At 35.3% G+C, this 19,591-nt stretch overlaps 1 protein-coding gene across 1 annotated transcript; it reads right to left on the bottom strand.

The window, feature by feature from the left end:
* Positions 1–643: 643 nt before the first annotated feature.
* On the bottom strand, positions 644–9,261 carry LOC113752113 (TIMELESS-interacting protein-like). The gene is made up of 5 exons (XM_027296250.1): positions 8,896–9,261; positions 8,269–8,391; positions 3,887–4,001; positions 3,475–3,620; positions 644–1,159 (listed from the first exon to the last, which is right to left on the bottom strand). The coding sequence occupies exons 1-5, from the start codon at positions 9,259–9,261 to the stop codon at positions 782–784; spliced, it is 1,128 nt and encodes a 375-aa protein (XP_027152051.1). The 3' UTR covers positions 644–781.
* Between the last annotated feature and the right edge of the window lie 10,330 nt (positions 9,262–19,591).

The following is a 19,591-nucleotide window of genomic DNA, read 5'->3' as shown; positions in this document are numbered from 1 at the left end:
ACATGTTCGAGCCTTAACAGCCCTAAACACTTCTTAAGCTCCTCTTAGTAAAGCCCTTGCATGGCCAAGAATTAGTGTACATTTAGGGATGAGGAAGTGCACTGCAAACAGGCCCCCTCTTGCACCAAAATCATAGAAGAGATTGCAATAGTGTTTTAAAACTCAGTTTGAACCGGCCAATGAGACCGGTTAAACCTTCAACCATAAAACTTGGTTTGAACCGGCCAATGAGACCCGTTAAACCTTCAACCATTTTGCTTTCCGGTTCATTGCAGTCCCTTAAATTGTGTCTGTTTATTTATGTAGAATCCGAAAAAAAAAAGAGCCGGTTAAAATTCACTTGTGTAATGTGTTTATTTAGCTAAATTTATTATAAAAAAAAAAAAGAGAGAGAACCACTTCAACCATCAAACTGCTTAACCAGAAAAATTTTAGATGAACCAATCAGTTTATATCTTTAATACTGCAATTTAACCAAAATAATTGAAGTCACTCAACTTTTCTCATTGAATGACATCCAAATTTATATTCTGCCGCTTAGCAACTTTATGGGTTAATTCTTCTCGAACACTAGCCAGCTGAAGCAAGTTCTACGCAAAAGTTTTTTTTTCTTTTCTTTTTTGGGACAGGAATTCAAAATCTGTAAAGCAAATATGCTGCCCTCAACCAATATCAGATGAACCAAGAATTGAAGGACGAGAAATCATTTTTCCAAACCACAAGAACTAATAGCAACTGTTCGAAAGTCATTTTTCCTCCAAATTTCCAGAATCAAATGTCATTACAGCTTCCGGGCACGAGCAGCAGCTTTTTCGAATGCCTTCAGTCTGTTAGCTTCCATGCGAGTTCGCTGTTCTTCTGAGAGCATAGTTCCATTAGAACTGCAATACGTTTTTCTGGGTGCCATTGTTGGTGTCTCTTTATCTGCATGAGATGCTTCAGCTTCAACTATCTTGTCATCTGAAGGCTTAGATGGTTCCTGTCCAGTTTTTACTAATGCCTTCAGTCTGTTAGCTTCCATACGAGCTCGCTGTTCTTCTGAGAGCATAGTTCCATTAGAACTGGAAGACGTTTCTCCAGGTGCCATTTTTGGTGTCTCATTATCTGCATGAGATGCACCAGCTTCAACAATCTTGTCATCTGAAGGCTTAAATGGTTCCTGTCCATGCGGAGGTTGAAACAGTAGGGTTAAAGTTTAAAGCATTTTAAACTTGATTAATATGGTTGTTTTTAAAAGGAAATTTAATCCCATCCCATCTTACAACATGCAATATTAGGTGCTTCTGTAATCCTGCTTTTCATACAATCACTTGATCCAGTAACACTTAACAGCCTACAGCAATCATTTCCTTAACCAACACTGACAGGTCTAAAAATTACTGAAAAGACAAATGTAAAGAGATGATAATTAAGCTTCAGCCACCCGAGGCAAGTTCAAAGCTGAAACAAGTGCTTCCACCTTAAGCATGATAATATTTCAATTAAAAATTGTTAGCATTATATAATCATAATCACCATTAACTCTTCAATTCTACTTATTATCATGTAGTCCATGTCTACAATCAGTAATTTCATCCGAATATAAGCACCATATCACTGTTCAGAATATCTTTACTTCCCACAGAATATTCTACTTTTTTCATAACCGGGCATTGGAATAGCTGAAATTACCAGTAGTCATTGTAGCCTGAAAAGAGCTTTCCCGGACAAAGATTACAACTGCTGTTCTCAATTCATATACGAATTCGCTTTACATGACACTTCGAAATTGAGCAAGTTTTCAAGACAACAACACAGAAGTCAGTCTCGGATAATTATTTTAATAGTTAGCCTGTAAATCCTAGGACTTCAAAATTTTAAGCCAGCTTAAACTAAAAAGTCTTCAGAAACATGTTAAGCATGTTGGATAACAGAGACTTATATTAGACTTCAGCCGGTTGAGTGGCAGTGAGGTCTCCAGATCTTTCCTATGCATTTCATTTGTTTGCAAATACAATACTTTTACTCTCAGCCTCGCTGATGATTGGTATAGCGGTGCTACCATCCATCAATTTCTGCACAGGAATGAACGTTGGCCCATTTTGAGGAATTACCATTTATGACAGAAATTTGGCTCTCATCTGGGATGTCTGGCCTACTGTTGTTCCAAAGATATTTTCATAACTCTCGACCACATTTCCAGTGATTGAACTCATAGGGAATTGAATCTCAAACGAGGGGAACGTCCTATTGGTGAGTTCTCTTGTGGATACCTCAAACTGGTGATCTTCAAATACAGGCCTCAGTTTGAAAGTCCATTTTTCCCTTCTATTTTGGTCTGGTGACACAAGTTCACGCTGTTTTCTCGGGTTTTCTATCTTTCAGGATGTCATGTCGCTGTTCATTGAAAATCCCAAATGCTTAATTCCTTTGATGATGAATAGATCTTTATCAGCTTAACTTAGACGCTTTCAGGTTCTTGCATCTATATATCTATAACTTTAAGACCATCCAGGATGTGAATACTATGACAGTGAAATTCAAATTCCTTGCACTTTTCCTCACCAAAAGCATGTCAAGCCAGAGATTAAGAGCACCAGAACAAAGCATGATGATCGACTGTGCTCTAGTAGTTAGAATACCTATACCTCCTTTTCATTCCAAATAAAAGACTGAACTTTGGAGATGGGGACTGAGACATAAATCTAGTCTGAACATAGGAAATTTTAGGTGTTATGGTTTAAAGTATTCTCATCTTTAACGAAGCATCAAGTAAATATAGCACATAAAACTTTATATTTACCTTAAACCTTGTGATGAATTGGCAACTTTAAGATGTGTAATTGCTGAATGGAACAAAGGGTGAAAGAAAGTTAAAGATGCATCCTTTCATACTATCTAACATGCTCACTTCCTGAACAACCTGGGCGTGAATCTATATAATGCTGCAGTTAACACAAAAAGGAAATCAACAAAGAGATTCTAGGCATCTCAACAATTAGACTATATATGCAGTTATTCAACTAACACATACCAACCTGTTCAACTTATATTGAGAGTAGCATAAATGTGTAGAAGACCAATTAGGATTCACACCGGGGCTTGCAAAATTAGAATCTGAATAACATATGGCAGGTGTGGATGCATAGATGCTTTGTCTGTGAAAGGTATACAAACTCATTAAAGCTATTTCAGTTTATGTGATTCCTAAAGCCACAGGATTGTACGGCTACTAAAAATGAAACAAACTACCAAATATAATGGACAACAGACATCAATATATGCGTGCTGAGAAAAGTTACATGTTTCACAGAGATAAAGCAGAAACAAAAAACAATGATATGCATATCAACAGAATGTACTCCTATTACAACAAATCTGAAGTTTAAGAAAATAAAAATAAAAAACATATGCCCAAGATCCAAAGAAGGGAAAAAAAAAGTGATATGGAAAAACAAAAAGAACCAAAAAGTTTGAAGCAGCATTAGATCTAACCTCCATGGCCTTTTCCCAAATTTCATTAAGGATGCTTTCCTGAAGAGTACTATTATCTGGAATTTCCGGACATGTGTTATCCTCAATAGCATTTTCCATATTAGTATCCTCATGAAAACGATTTTCTTCTTCTGTGTCCCTGGCATCTGCAACAATAAAAAACACACCTTTGATTAGACACCAGAGAATCAATTCCAAATGAAGCAGTAGGATGTGCAGTTACTTATAATATTGTTGAATCAAACTCCTGACTGGGTATGCTTAGAGTATTAGTAGTCCTGATGCGAACAAAATAAGAATAACTTGAGTAGGTTTGAATAGCATTCACAACAACAGCAAAAGGTAGACTGTACATGGAGAAGTCATCTATGTAACTAGTTCTGTCACTTGCTAAAGTCACAATGTAGATTACCTAAATTTGAGGTGCCTTGTTCATGATTTGGATTGTTATCTTGAACTTGAGGCTCATGCAGCTCTGCTGGGTCTACTCCATCGGCAATTCTCTCTCGTAATTCTCGGATACATTTCTGGTATAATAAGTTCCAGAACATATGGAACATCAGACACATACTAACATGATTCATTTTGAAACATCTAAAGAAATAGTGGATGGCTACTCCAAACTCAACCACCACCACCACCACCCCCCCTTCACAAAAAATCACCACATATAACACAGAAAGCTTTATACCAGCCTTTACAGAGCATATAGTTTTACTGAAACCTATAGCATATACTGCTCTGCAGATAATTGCAAGGGAATTGAGCACAATTGACTAGACAAACCATTTTAAGAAACTAATGACATTTTAACAAGTTAGTGCTGTAAGAACCCCAATATAACAGAAAGAATGTGCAAATGACACTCCATAATGAGTTATAATTTAGTAGGCACTCCAGCTATTGAACTAAATTTGCATCCTGAAGGTCTTATTGTTGAGCAGCTTTAGACCACTGATAATTAAAGCAGTGGCAGAGCTGGGATATTTCTGGAAGCACCACAACAATTACCTTTGATATCCCAATAATACTTATAATCTAATATTTATGATATGAACTATCCTACTTGTTTACTGAAGACCATGCAAAATGAACAAACAACATGAACAGTCAACATAAGAAAAGAGGGTATACTTGATGAAAATAAATATAAAAAGAACAAAAAAGGTCACAAACCGTTTAATTCTCTTCAGATTGTTTGTAATACAGATAGTGAACTCCTGATACGTTAAACAGTAAATCTAAAAAATTGATAATTTTTTGGGGAGGGGGAGCAAAATTCTATGGAACTGAAGGGGTTCATCGTAAAACTTTTCTGGTCAACATACAAGAACAAGTTGTTATGGATGGATAAACTATCCTATTTAGCTTGATCATGCAAATCTTACAAATGAATTTGCGCTGCTACTAAATTAATAACAAATTCACCAACTATTTTGTCCTCCATGTTGATATTACTAATTTCCTACAATTTGGCAGGGGAACTCCAAGTTGGAAATTTGAGGGGCTAGAATAAAAGGAACCTAAAATTCCTTGTGCCTCTGAAACATCTCCTAAACATCAGGTGGGAAATTAGCCCCCCCCCCTCTCAAGTCAATGTTGCTCTGTCACTCGATGAAAGCACCCATTGATAACAGAAGATCTAATTGCAAGATAAAAGAAGCATTGTAGAGCATTAACAGTCAAGAAAGAAATTTGAAGTTCTCTATCATGCTATGCTGTTTTCAAACTCCACTTGATCCTCCAACTATTACGATATTACTTCTTTTGTCTTGCTAGTGCATGTATTTCCATTTTCTGCATAATTCTTCCGAGGCACTTTTGCTGGTTTTCCTAATTTAAGTCCTATGTAATAATACTTTTAGTTTTATTGCAGAAAAGCATCTTGGACAAAATGAGAATAATGCAATAGGTCAAATTGCTAAAGCAGAAGAGAAGTCATACCTTCCTTATCAAAAGAAAAGGAGATAATCAACCTCAGTACCATGGTAAATTCAACCTTTATTCCATCATTAACTTTCAACAACAAGGAATGATATCTTATGGAGTATGTGAAATTGTGGATTAAAATTATACCAAAAGTAGTACTTGAAGTTTGGGCCTTGGCGATAATTTTAGCGACAAAATTATCAAACGTTTGATAGTTTCCTAGTAGTAGATATCAAAAAAGTACCTTCATCAGTAGTAATCTGAGGTTTGTTCAGTAAAAACATTTTGTACTTGTCACTTCTTGTTTGATAAATTTACAGCAGCTCCATCACAATTTCTTATCTTCCTCATCTTTTTCTAGATGAGACTAGATGTATCCACTCAACTAGCACCCTTCGCTCCTTGTGGAATTTTGCTTTTAATTTCAACATGCACTCATTATGAATTCTACTGAGTGAAAGTCTTGGCCCTTTTTCAAGCATTCATGTCTCTCAGATATGCTATTTCAAGCTAGTCCAGCTTTTAAATTGCAGAACTTGTTCGCTTCCACCTCTGTTTTGTTTTTAGCTGGTTGTAAGGCTAGAACTTTTCTTGTTAAAATTTTGGACTGAAGCTCTTTCTATTAATACTTAAGAGGATATAATCTAGTAAAATACTTCATGTGGAGTAATGTTAACTAGGGCATTTACAATGTGCATCTCCACAAGCGGAGATGCAAATCACTGCAGAAGGGACTTTGGCATGCTGAAAATTCAGTTTAGAATTGTGTGATACCAAGCTCTACTTTTACAAGTCGTGATCTTGAGTAAATGCTAGGTGTGATGTCAAGGTTATTCCTTTCCCTGTTTCCACTCCTGATCTTGCAGTTATCAACTCAGAGTAAACCCTTTCATTAAATTGAGCAATCACTGAATTGACTCTTTACAAATCGATATTTTACTCTCTTTCCAACATAAGGAACAATTTTACTAGGAACCATTGCAGTACTCAAGCTTTTCTCAATCTTAGCCCATCGCACAAATTATTTCTACATCAATGAGATGGATAGGCATTTGAGTGCTCTGAATCTAATACCAAAGAATTAGTCGACTTTGAGCAGTCAATTTTTCCATATTAAAATGTAATATGGAATTTGTCCAGGAAAAAGATATCCGACTATTTAGTGTGCTACAGTAAGAAGTCAGTGCAATGTGTATCACGTTTGAACACAATCACACTTCATGTCGATTGTTTAATTCAGTAGCTAAAGTACCTGGGGCTAGATCACATCACTACCCGTGGGCATTCCAGAGAGTTTTGTCATTACAATTGGTAATATGATAGATTTATCCATGATGACAGGTTAAAATTTGTTATTTAACTCTTCTTCCTTATCATGAGACTAATCAGGAAAAATAATATGCTCAAGTACAAAACTTACAGAGCTTAAAAGGGGCATTGAGAGGAAATGACCATGGAAGCCATGTCACCAGTATGTCAGGCTATGACGCCATTTACAGCCCTCAATGAACCACTTTAAAATTCTACACAACTAAAGATTGTCTAAAGAACCAGGGTATTTTATTGCCTGACAGACTCCAAACTTGATGTTACACGTAGGTGGAGCAAGATACTTTGGAGGAAAAGAGATTGGATGCAGACCATGACAACAGCAATATCAGCTAGTTCATTTGTTAGAATATTGGATATAATAGATGGACAGTATCACACTGCTCATTTGCAGAGGATATTATACCCTAGAACAAACCAATTTATGCAGTATGAATAAAAGGAAAAGAAGAGAGCTTAAAGTAATAGTGACAGATTATTTAGATTCCAGGATCAGTAAGAGGTAAAGTTTAACTTTGGAATATGGCTTAAGCTTCCAGGGTGCCATACAATCAGAAGTACTGTATGAAATTAACATGTGAACTCAACCACAAATCAGCAATAGCTACTATTAGATTCAAAAATTACATGGACACAGTAAGAAGTTCCTTATGCTTCCTAGGTCCAAGAAGTTTAATCACCAGCAGCAGTGGATTAACATGACCAAATTTAACCTGACTAATAAATCGAGAGGAGTCCAAAAATCACCAAACTTTCAAACACTATCCTTCCACATGCTCTAGTTCACATCTTCACTCCAACCTGTTTAAACACTGTAATCCGCACAAGAATTTTTAAAGAATAGGGAAATTGTATTTATGACATGACTCCAAACTTGGACACAGGTGGAGCAAGACACGGTGGATGAAGAGAGGAGCAGAAGCAGAACATAGCAATGACAAATTATGTTGGTTCACATGTGAGAAGCTTGAATGTGATAGATGGAGAGCAGCACACTGCAGACTTGCAGAGGATATTTTACACTCATTAGACCAATTTATGCAGCATTGGCAAAAGAAAAAGAAGGGAGATTTAACCAATAATGGCAGTGACCATTTAGTTTCCAGGACCTGTAAGACGTAATTTAACTTTGGAGTATGGCTTAACCTTCCAGGGTGCCTTACATATCAAAGATACAATTAAAAATAACATGTTAACTCAAACAAAATGAGAGATAGGTAGTGTTGATTTCAGCAATATCACTCAAACAGGAAGCAGTTCCTTGTGCATCCACAGTTTCAGAAGTTTAATAACTAGCAGCTATGGGAAACCATGAACAAATTTTACCAGAAGTGCAAGTTGAGAGAGAAAATATCAACAAATTTTGAAACATTTTCCTTCTAAACTCTCCAGTTTAAATTGGCACTCCTACCTGTTTGAACACTGTAATCCGCACAAATATGTATCCCAAAGGAAATACCATACAGGAAACCAAGAAATTACAGCATCTGCTCTTTGGATTGCGAATTGTAAAGGCAAGAAAGAAAATTCTTTTACCTTGACACGGTTTTTGGTGCCAATCTGCTCCAATTTATGTACAAACTGGTCAAACGAGAAGTATGGTAATAAACGAGAGTGCCATTCAGCATACAAGCCAAGTAGGTTCCCCAGATCACTGACCTGTAGACATAAGTTAGCATAGAACAACTTTAATATCCTCTGACAGCATAGCATGAGGCATCTCATAAGTTACCTTTACAAATTCAAACATGCATCAAGAACACTCATCTTAGTTAAAAGACAGGTTAAATGCAATATCTGCCTTTACCTTGAACATCATTTATTAATTAATCATGCTAGCAGCCCCTCTTCACCAATTTTACCTAATCCAACAAACTTTTCCACTATTGATTAACAAGACAGGACGAACAATTTATCACCACAATTTTTTGTTGTTGTATAAGTGGGAGGGGTTGAACCCCCGAACCACCCAACCCATCCCTTTCCACCACAATTTATCTCTATAATTTCCTCATCTCAAGCATCATTCTGTTACTTCAAATATCTAAATTTTAAAAAATAAAATAGAAAAACAGAAAGGAAAAAAGAACCCAACAGGTAAAAAGTTCAGCAGCTGATAAATAAACAAGAAAATAAACAAAAAGAGATGGAAAATTGTCCGACCTCATGACCGCGTCCGCGGTACTTAAAAGCACGAGGGAAATGGCGGAGAATATGGCCAATTCCGTCGTTTGAGAGGAGGAGATCTGGGGTAAGCTTAGGCCTCGTTCTGGGAAGTCTCTTGGGCTTCTCTGCAGCAGAGGCAGAGTTGCTTTGAGCATTATTTTTGAAAGTTTTCTTCGAATAACTGTAAGCAGATCCACTTGGATCTCTGTTCAGATCTTTGTCAATAGTATTTTCGTCATTGTTGTTCTTGGAGCTTGAAGATGGTGGGTTTGATGGGCAGTCTCGTGACCAGTGGCCTGGTCTCCCGCACTTGTAGCAGCCTGTCGGCGCTGCCGCAGTACCGCCGCCGCCGCCTTTGTCCATTTTTTACCCGGAGGAGTGGGTGGAGGTCGGGGGTGGGGGATATATTTTAAGATCTGTGAAGATGAATGTTTTAGGGGCTGGGCGGTTTATCTTCTGGCGGGAAGATTAAAAAAAGGAGGGAAAAGGAAATTTTGCTTAAATGACTTTATTGCCCCTAGATTTGAAGTTTTAAAAGCTTTAAAAAAAGGTATTAAAAAAAAGGAACATAATTTTCAGAGGACACAAAAAGAAGTGAAAGTTGATACGTTTTCGCTCGTATCTCCGAAGGTTGTGTTTGGATTAGTGGATTTGAATTTGTGAAGGATTGAAATGATTGTTCAAATTGAAATATTTTGTTTTGCTAAATTAATTTACGATATTAAATATTTGCACAAATAGTTGGGGTAAAATTTGAAAACTAAAAAAATTTATGGGTAACTATCAAATTGCTTCATCTTTTTCCCCTCCCTTTGTCAAGAAACATTTGCAATCAATGTCAAAATTAATGAAAAAAGAGTGTGAGTTTGCCGTCAATGTCCCCTCCCTTTTTTTGGTTAACCAATTTCATGGGTAATCTGAGTTTGAAAAATCCAGCAACCTTGAAGGAGTATCGTGGTTGTCATTTAAGATCCTCAATACTGTCAAACCTTTGCGGCTACAACTTTTCATCCGTGCAAGTCAGATGTCAAGATATTCATTGAAAAATCACTATTTAGTTGTAGTACTAAAATGCTTTACCTTAGAGTCTCGATCTATACCGGCGGTCGAGGCATCACTTATGTTTTCAGAACCAGACCGGGTATCGACTTGATTGAACCCAGGGGTCAGGGGTTAATGGGTTCGATCGGGGTTGAACCGAATGACGTCATAAATAAAAATTATTTAAAAATTAAAATATTATATGTAAAATACCTACTAACATGTTTATATTAATAAAGATATATTCATATATATTTGATGTTTCAAATATATTTAACAAGAAAATACAAAGAAATTAGAATAATCAAGTAGCAATTTATATTATTTAATGAGCATTAACAAGTTTAGAATTAAAATTATGGACTTAATTGAAAATAACACCAAATTTTAAGACAACATTTATAAAGTATGAAATATTTGAGGTATATTAATAACTTTTAACAACTTAGGGGTCAAAACATAATATTAAAAATATTTTGAACTTTAAAAAAAAGTAAAAAAAAAAAGATGGAGGTTTTTGAAATTATCCCTGCTTATAATACAATAAAGTAGTTGATTTGACGTCAGGGCATGCATGAGCATGTTTTAATTTAGGCTGATAGTAAATGCGAATTTGACTGAACAAAGGACGGACAGTAATGGGGAGCAAAATGGACAAAACAGTTTCTGCCCCGGTTCTTTTTTTTTTTCTGGTCAAACAGGGTCAAACCCAGTTTTTGACCTGGTTTGACCGAGTTTTTAATTTTCCGATTTTTAGGGTTAACTCGGACCGGAAACTGGCCGATTCTCGGTTCGACCGGCCGGGCCGGTCCGAGTTTGAAAACAGAGGGCATCACTTGCAGCTTGGATTCTAGCAGATTAGAAATTTTTAGCAATTTTTTGGATATTAAAAATTGAGTTACAAAGATAAGAGAGTTAAATTATTGAGTGGATCTTTCGAATCAAGAGAAACGATCTTTCGTTGTAAATTAAGATGCAAGAGAACTAGTGAATTAGACAAGTCCAAAAGGAATAAGATAAGAAATAAGGAAGAAGAAAAGCAAATGAAAAAGCAAAAAGAAAAAAAAAGGAATGAAAAAGAGGGTATGACAGAAGAATCGTTGTTGGATTAAGGTCTCGTTTGATAAAAGTAAATCTAAATACTAAAATTTGAGTGCTAAAAAAATTAATTTAGTATATATTAAGTGTTGAAAAGAAATACATGAATATATTAATCTATCTATAGTGTTTGACAAACATCTAAAACTGAATGTTTAATAAGTTAAATTGTACAATTTCCCTGCTATCTTTTCATTCAAAAAAAAAAAACCTGTGAGTTAATTAGCTTGAAATTGTTAGGTATGGAAAAGACAATAATTATTTTTAAATCAAATAAATATAAAAATGTGAAATGCATTACGAAACATATTAAAGAAGTATTACAATCCAATAATTCATCTAACATCTAAATTCGACTTAAGAAAATCAGAAATGGTTGCTTGTAATATTCCCTATATTGTATTACCAAGGAGTTTTGCCCAAATTATGTATTTTTGTTTCAAATAATCCCATTCATTCTTCAATTGTCTTTGCATAAATTCACCTTTATTTTCATCTTTTAAAGTTCATCTAATTCTTTCCCAACATTCTTTTTGCAAACTACCTTCACTATAATTATTATGACATGCTCCAATCAAGTATAATTCTATGAATTGTCTGAATACTTGTAAATCATTTCTAAGTAGCCCTGCTAGAATTCTCTAGTTTCATACCTACATTGCATATAGATAGGCCTATATAGCAAAATGTACTAAAAAAGAAACATAGAAAAAACAACAAATAAGAATATCACTTACCTTACAAAGAGGGAAAAAAAGAATTTGAGAAGACCGGGTGAGTAGCAAGTGATACAAAAAAGTGAAAGGGAGAAAAAATAGAAACAATGCTAAGGAGTAAATTGACTAGTTAGAAGAATAAAATATATGAGAGATATTGAGAAGAAGTTGAAAGTCATGAAATAGAGCGGAAAAGAAAAGAAGAAGTAGAAAAACTGTTAGGTTAAAAGTATCAACTTTTTTAATTGGAGAAGGATTTTGAATGTGGTTAATAAATAAGGGTAGATTTGATAGATTGGATAAAGTAGTTGAAGTAAATTTGCTGATTCGAATCAAAATTAAACATTTAGTTAGGATTTTTGTACTGAAAAAAAATGCACATAAGTTCAATATCACTTAATAATTTCAGTAGATAAAGTTTTGTTTATCAAACAACCAAACCTCCTAAATCTTTAAAAAAATTCAGATTCAACACTTTTTTACTTTATCAAATAGACCCTAAGAGGTTTTCTTTTGTCTCATGAATTTATATTTTTGTCCCCAAAAAATTGTGTTCATTTTAGTTACACTAGTAAGTTAATGAAATGTGGTAATTATTCTGTTAGTTTTTGGCATGCTGTCACAAATTGTATTTAAATGAAACAGAATTTATAGTTTAGGGAGCAAAGTGTCTCATTTTGAAGTTCAAAGATGCAAGTGGGGGTTGGAATAAAGTTAAAGGGTACACAATGGAATTGATTTCATATAAAAACACCCATCAACACATTCAAACTCCATGAAAACAAAATTGGGATCTTCTAACACACTTCAACAATCAATAAAAGTAAGAGCAAATGGTATAAAATATCATTAAACTATTAACTATGACTATTTTTCTCACTAAATATTTTTTGGCTTAACCAAAAATAACACTCACCTTGGAATAATGTGACTTTTTGGTCACTATGTTTAATTTAAGCGTTAAGTCAAATGAAAAGGAAGTCACATGAGCTACAAGCTTAGGATTTTTGGGGCAAAATTGTACAAAGAAAATTGAGCCAATTAAAAGAAAAGATCTTTTACTTTATCTTTGAAAGATCTATCGCCACCATCACCAACTCCCTCGTCACTGCCACTATTACCACTACTCACGATATATACACCCACCTAGAAAAAGAGATATGCTGGAATAGATATTGGTGACTGCTGCCACAACCATTAAGAAGTGACACTATACAAGCAGTGCGCCTATATAGTAGGTACAACAGCCACGCACATTTCCCTGGTTGCTCTTCTCAATCGGATTTATGGAAAGGGGTGGCTGACGAGGTTTAATCATTCACACCAAATTTTAAAAATCTAAATACCATGTTTTCTACAAGTATACAAATTGTTTATCAAATATATGAAATGTTAGGTGTTGATCCCACATGGAAGATTGTCAACTATCAATGGTATTCGAACTTCTCTATTATTTAGACTACCACAAATAATACAAGTAACTCTATACTACTAACATGCAATAAAAGTAGTAAATTTGACAAAGAAATGTGCCTAGGGTTATGGAATTCCTATCTACTCATGCAAACGAAATAACTGGTTGAATGAGTTCATTATCTTAGTTATTTATGGCGTAATTTTTAAATATATGTGATAAATACTTTCATCGATGTACCAACCATACCTATAACTATCCTACACCTACTAACCTGATATGAAACCAACTATAGATTCATTAAATTTTATGAAATTACATGGAACAAGCCACTAAAGCCACAAAAGATATAACTTTGTATTAGTGAGTTAACTCCCTATATTTAACACTTCCATGAACTAGTATTGAATTACAATGGTTATTGATGAAACAACACCTCTAGATAATCAGAATTGATGGTCAATTAATTATGATTGTAATAACAAAAGTGCTAAATAACTTGTTCAAGAAATAAGATCAAATAACCATGGAAACTTTACTTAACAATCATAGAAGTTCATCCATCCTTTTGAACACAAACTAGCAAAACATGACAGTTAAGAAAACAAAAGCAAACTTGTATTATAACTACATATGAGAATCAATAAAAGAAATAAAGTGATAGAAGAGATGTGACCCTTGTCACTTGAACCCTAAACTCTTCATTTTCATCCTTAACTTCATCTACATCTAGCTACATACAAGAATTGGATGAAACTAACTATATTAAGTTATATTACACTAATGAACTTGGAATTCTACTGAATGGGTACATTTTGTGTAGTTTCTCTAGACTTCAAAATTATGCAAAAATGTGCCTTGAAAGGCCTATTATAGAAGATTAAATCTCCAATCATGTTAAAGTTGGAGCAAATTGGTTCTTGAATTGCCAAAAGTTGATTCCTGGTCTACATGATCTCCTTGGGCAATCCCCACCGAATTTGATCGAAAAAAATGGCCCAAAAGGTTGTGTGAATAGAATGCAAGATACCGAGTAAGTTAACAAGCAAAATCAGGGATCTACAAGGTGGAAATGCAAGGTAGGTTCATGTTTCAGTTCGTGTTTCCCTTCTCTTGCATGTTTTGCACTTTTTAATCAATCTTCAACATTACTCTATTTTTGCATCAATTTCAACTGCAAATTTCTTATGATGGAAGTCAAACTAGCTCTTGGACAAAACATAAGAACTGTAGTTCTTTGAGTTAGCTTTCCAATTCATCAAGAATAATCTCATTTGGAGCCCTATAGACTAATAAATGACTGAAATACCATTGATTGGTCAAACCCTTATTTCAAACTTTGACAGCATAAATGTAGCTTTGTATTTCAAATTTTTGACTATGAAAACTTATGGACTGGATTTCAATATCTTATGTGAAATGTAGTCCTATGTTGTACTTCAAAATGATTCAAGAATCATTTCAATCCAATACTTGAAGCTCAAGATATAGCCAAAATACCAGAAGTTATCAAAACTGTCAAATTTTTCTTCTTTTGAACTTGATTGCATTTCATCTTTTGAACATTTCATATTTATTTTAAATCACTTAAAATCATCGACAATAATGCAAATATCTTCTCAGTTCATTTCAATTGGTGATTGAATTATTAAATCCTCTAAAAATATGAAAATTTCACCACTTAAATCCATAAAATTGCACTTATTTCTCATCTAAACCACAACATGCAAACTTCAGTAGAAACCTAGTTAATTAACTATAAAAATAACTAAAACACACAAAAGTTAAGCTATAAAACACAATAAAGAGATGCAATATAAACACTTATCAGTGGCAATCTCATGCCCCCCTCTTTGTGGCAGCATCATTCTTTTTTCTTTTGTTTGGTTTTCCATTTTTTTTTTTTGAGAACTTGAAAGCTTGAACTAAAATAGTGCCCACTAGTTCAATCCATCCCTTTTCTGTTTGGTCCCAAAATGGTGTCTATGAAATTTCATATTTCCCAGAACATAAGTGAGTATTTAAAGAAAAGAAATTGATAGTTTTATAATAGTTCTTTGCCAAAGGATATTATAGGAGTGATAAGTTGAATACTATTCCATTTGATCAAATTCATTGGCTTTTCTTGTAGGCAAAAACAATTCTATTTTTTTGAGTTTGAATCTCTTATCAACATATATAGAATAAGGGCCAAGGAGTGGTTTTGGTCTGAGGCTCTTTTTTTCGTCAGCCCTCATACTACTCACGTGCTGGGATTGATAACAGTTGTAAAATTATAGCTCCACTTCTCTTCTTCATTTTTTTTTTGGTTACTTCTCTGCAACTGTACTGGTTTTGCTGAGTCATTCTTTATTATTGTACTCGATGGACAATTGTAAAATTACAACTCTATTTCTCTTCTTTTTTTACAGCTCTTGTTTTTGTCTCTGCTCCACTTCAGCTCTGCTCCGCTGCAGTTGTACTGGTTCTGCTGAGTCATGGTTTTTTTTTTTGTACTTGATGGAGCTGGATGATTAATGTAGTTTTTCTTTCGGTTAGAGCCACTTTCTCTACATTGATAGTTCTCGCCGTTGCCTCTTTTTTTCCTTTTGCTGTGGATGGAATTCTTGCTAATTGGTGGCATAGAAGTATCTTCTTCCAGTCGCTTTCTTTTGTTCATCTTTTTAAAGGTATTGCCTCCATTGTTCTTTTTTATGAGTTTTTTGGTGCTATTTTTCCGGTTGTTTCTTCATCGATTTTAAACTGGAATCATTGTGGTTTGGCAGTGCTCCCGCCATTTCCTCTTTTTTTACTTTTGCTGCAGCTGGAATTCTTGCGGGTTGGTAGTATAGAAGTATCTTCCGCCAGTTGCTTTTGTTCGTCTTTTTAAAGGTATTGCTTCCATTGTTCTCTTTTATGGTTTTTTTGTGCTATTTTCCCCGGCTGTGTTTTTTGAGGCTTCATGGGGTTCCATAAAGGAGAAAGAAAAGGGGGAGGCTTCTTACTATTTAAATTACTTATTGTTGAGAAGCGAGAAAAAGAATGACTTCTTGTGGAACTTCTTGCTGGTTTGATTTTCGCTTCGGCTGTTTTTTCCCTTTTTATAGCCAACGTTGTATCGGTATGGTTTGTGGAATGAGTTTTTGGTTGTAGTAATGTTTGAGGCTCCTAGCTTCTGGGGTACATAAGGAAGAACAGAAAAGGGGGAGCTTCTTACTTGTTTTTTTTACTTCTTGTTGGAAACGAGAAAAGAATGACTTCTTGTTGGAACTTTTTGCTGGATTTGATTTTCCTTAAGGTTTTTTTCCTATTTTTGCAGCCATGGTGTGTCATCTGTGGTTTGTGAAAATGAGTTTGTTTGTTATAAGTATTTTTGGGGCTCCTAGGATAATAGATTTTGTCCTTTTTTGTTCGATGTTTTTTTTTCGAATGTATTTTCACCTTTTTCTTGTTTATGGTGGACGTTTTTAAGGCCAAATTAATGTGTTTTGTTGGTTTCGCTTGGTTTTTTTTTTTTTGTAGTGGAATGTTGTTCTTTTGTGGGATTTTTTTATCTTCGAAGTGGTCTTATTTTTTTGTATCTATTTGTTTTCTTATTTCATTGTCACCGTATTTTTTTTTGAATTTATTTTTATTTTCTATCTTTTGTAGCTTTTTGCTTTTTTTTTTTAGGTTTCTGCTTTGCCCTTTCTTATGTGGGGTTGTAAGGCTGGCTAATTGTTTAGCTGCAATTTTTACTGTATTTTTAGTGGTTTGTTTGTGATTGACAATTTGCTTTTCTTTTTACCTTGGTAGACTATTGTTATCTGTTTTGCTTTGTTATTGTACTTTTGTGATTGGTAAATTGTTTTTCCTTTTTTCATTTATTTTTTTCATTTTTTTTATGGTTTGCTTTGTTTGCTCCATTTGCTTCTGGTATACCTGTGGTTGTTCTCTGTTTTTTGGAGTTTTAGCTTTTCGGTAGTGCCTTGTTTGGTGCTCTCTTGAAGTTTAGTGTTTTGGCTTTTATACAGTGTTTATTTGTGGTGCCTTTTATTGTATGTTGCTGTCATCTTTTTGCTATGCTTTCTTTCTAATTATTTTCTATCTTTATTCCTATTCGCTAGATTTGTGGTCAGAACATGTTGAGGGGATAATACGTGTGCCGGAGGTTGATTCTTGCATGGTTTGTTGGACATGTCAAGTTCAGCTTATCGAGGCATCGCATGTAAAGACAACCTGTGAGAGCGATTTATCGAAAAAGTTTCGCTATTTTGTTTTTTTTTCTGATTTTCAGGTATAGATTTCTGCTGGTTTGTTGTTTTGCTTTCCTTGATGCTTTTACTGACTGTGCATTTGTTTCTTTTAGGGCGTGAAGGTTACTGCACTTGCAATTGATGGTAACGTCGATTGTGTTAGCCAGTTACTTGTGTCATTTAGAAAGTACCATATATCCAAGGCTCATGTTTATGAGATCCCTGATTGTGTGGCTGTTGGATCTTATCCCTATTATTGGGTTTTGACTGACCAAACTATGATTGATTAAGTATTTGAAATAGAGGCTTCAAAACTTCCATGTTATTTTGCGTTGGACTCTATTTCTTCGTGTCACACTGTTGCTGATACAGAAAAGTTCATAAGTAATGCATTGTGGATTAAACTGTTTTCTTTGTGATGGGTACGACTATATCTGTATGTTGTGGTTTTCACCGGTCTTTTTTTGGACCTTGGCAGATATCATGGGAATTGTTCTCTGTGTGTAACAGCCCCACTTTCCCCTAAGGCGAACCAAAGGGGTTAGCGGGCTGCCTGCCCAGCTCTCGCCAGGACTACGGATCAGTTCACGTCGATCTATTACGTTCCGGAACATACCAACGTGCGCAAATATGTCAAAATCACAAAATAAAAAAAAATGAAAATTGAAACCAATGATGAACAGTACCGGTCACGTCCGAATCCGGATACTAGGCCGAGAGTAGCCAAAATTTTTCTTTCGCCGTTTGAAATACGAGTTGAGCCAAAATTCAACCAAACATACACACATTGAAATGTAACATTTTCAAGCCAAAACGGCATATCAAAAATCATTCACTACGAATATACATGTTCGGTTTGCCAATCAAAAGAAAGTGAACCCAATACACATTAGGGTTTCATTCGAAGAGCTATCCAAAAGATGCATTTACATGAGCTCAACTTGACAACCAACAAGTATAACCTTTCCAAAAGTGGTCATTTTCCTGTAAGGAAAATAAATGGAACGGAATGAGTTTAAGCCCAGTGAGTTACTACCACATAAGCACAAGGATCATATAAGCATAATCTTTCATTTCGAGTACACAATTAAGAATTAAAACAAGTCGGTAAAAGGATACGGATGGCTCTCAAGAGCCCATTTCCACGCTTACATTCTTGATCCAATCTCATTGACCCTCTGTCAATGTTTAAGAATACCCGACCGTAGACCTCACTTCACTCCATTCCTTCCACCAAACATACCCCAACCGGGCCCGCACTCCAATCAGTCATTTTGGTAATACTCGAGTATACCGGAACCAAAGGTCTCATTACCACAAGATTCCACAGTACAGTCCCCGTGGCATGACAATTTTCACGACCAAGCCCTCGCCGGCTCGATCCAATTGACCACCAAACGGGGTTGAGCTCAGTGATACAGTAAAGCCATTGGACATGCACCCCAATGACACCAAATCAGTTTCCATGAATGGAATTCAGTATCTCATATAACAAGTGCAGTATTTCAGTAAAACGGTAAAGAGCTATGAAGGAAATCACAAGGGGTGAGGGCGGTCAAGTACACCCTCACCTCAACCACTTCCAACAACCAATTAAGCCTTCAAGGCATCAAATACACATAGCACAAAGCCACATTATAACAAGTAAGTGAGTAGTATACTCACTAAGCAAGAAAGTGGTGTTTCATACACCGTGGTCACCAAGACGTCGTGAGCTACCGTCACGTCCTAAAACATGTAACACATACAATGAGACTCGATAACGAGTCATAAAACAACGCCAATCACAACCCAATAGAGTTTCATATACATAACTAAGCATGATAGCAAACCAGAAATTAGAAGTAGCATTAGTCTTGGCCCCAAATAGAAAAACTGTTTTGCCCTTATTATGCGGTAATGACGTCAAATTCACTACGGTTATCGGATGGGGGTGTAAGACCCACTGTTTCGAAGCTATGAAATAGGGCTACAACAATGTAGAAGGCCACTCAGTCCAGTTCCTCGCACAACTAGGTCAAATGTGACAAAAACTAAACCAGCATTACCAAAACAGGTTTGCAAAACACACAAAACTGTAATGAACACAACTCAGTCTATACAGGTCCAAATGCCGAAATTCCAAAGGCATTTGATAGCTAAGATATCCAGCTACATTTCATCAGAAGACACAAACAACAGAATCCAAACCAATTCCAGTCAAAACAGAC

Source organism: Coffea eugenioides, chromosome 11, assembly GCF_003713205.1.
Source record: "Coffea eugenioides isolate CCC68of chromosome 11, Ceug_1.0, whole genome shotgun sequence".
Lineage (NCBI taxonomy): Eukaryota > Viridiplantae > Streptophyta > Magnoliopsida > Gentianales > Rubiaceae > Coffea > Coffea eugenioides.
Note: the sequence above shows the minus strand (reverse complement) of the source record. Positions and strands in the feature narration are given on the sequence as shown.

Excerpts from the sequence above, each read along its gene's own strand:
- LOC113752113 (XM_027296250.1), bottom strand. The coding sequence starts at position 9,261 with ATGGACAAAGGCGGCGGCGGCGGTACTGCGGCAGCGCCGACAGGCTGC. Across the intron at positions 8,392-8,895 it reads ACCGCGGACGCGGTCATGAG|GTCAGTGATCTGGGGAACCT; the intron begins GTCGGACAATTT and ends TTATGTCTACAG. Across the intron at positions 1,160-3,474 it reads TTTGGGAAAAGGCCATGGAG|GAACCATTTAAGCCTTCAGA; the intron begins GTTAGATCTAAT and ends CCGCATGGACAG.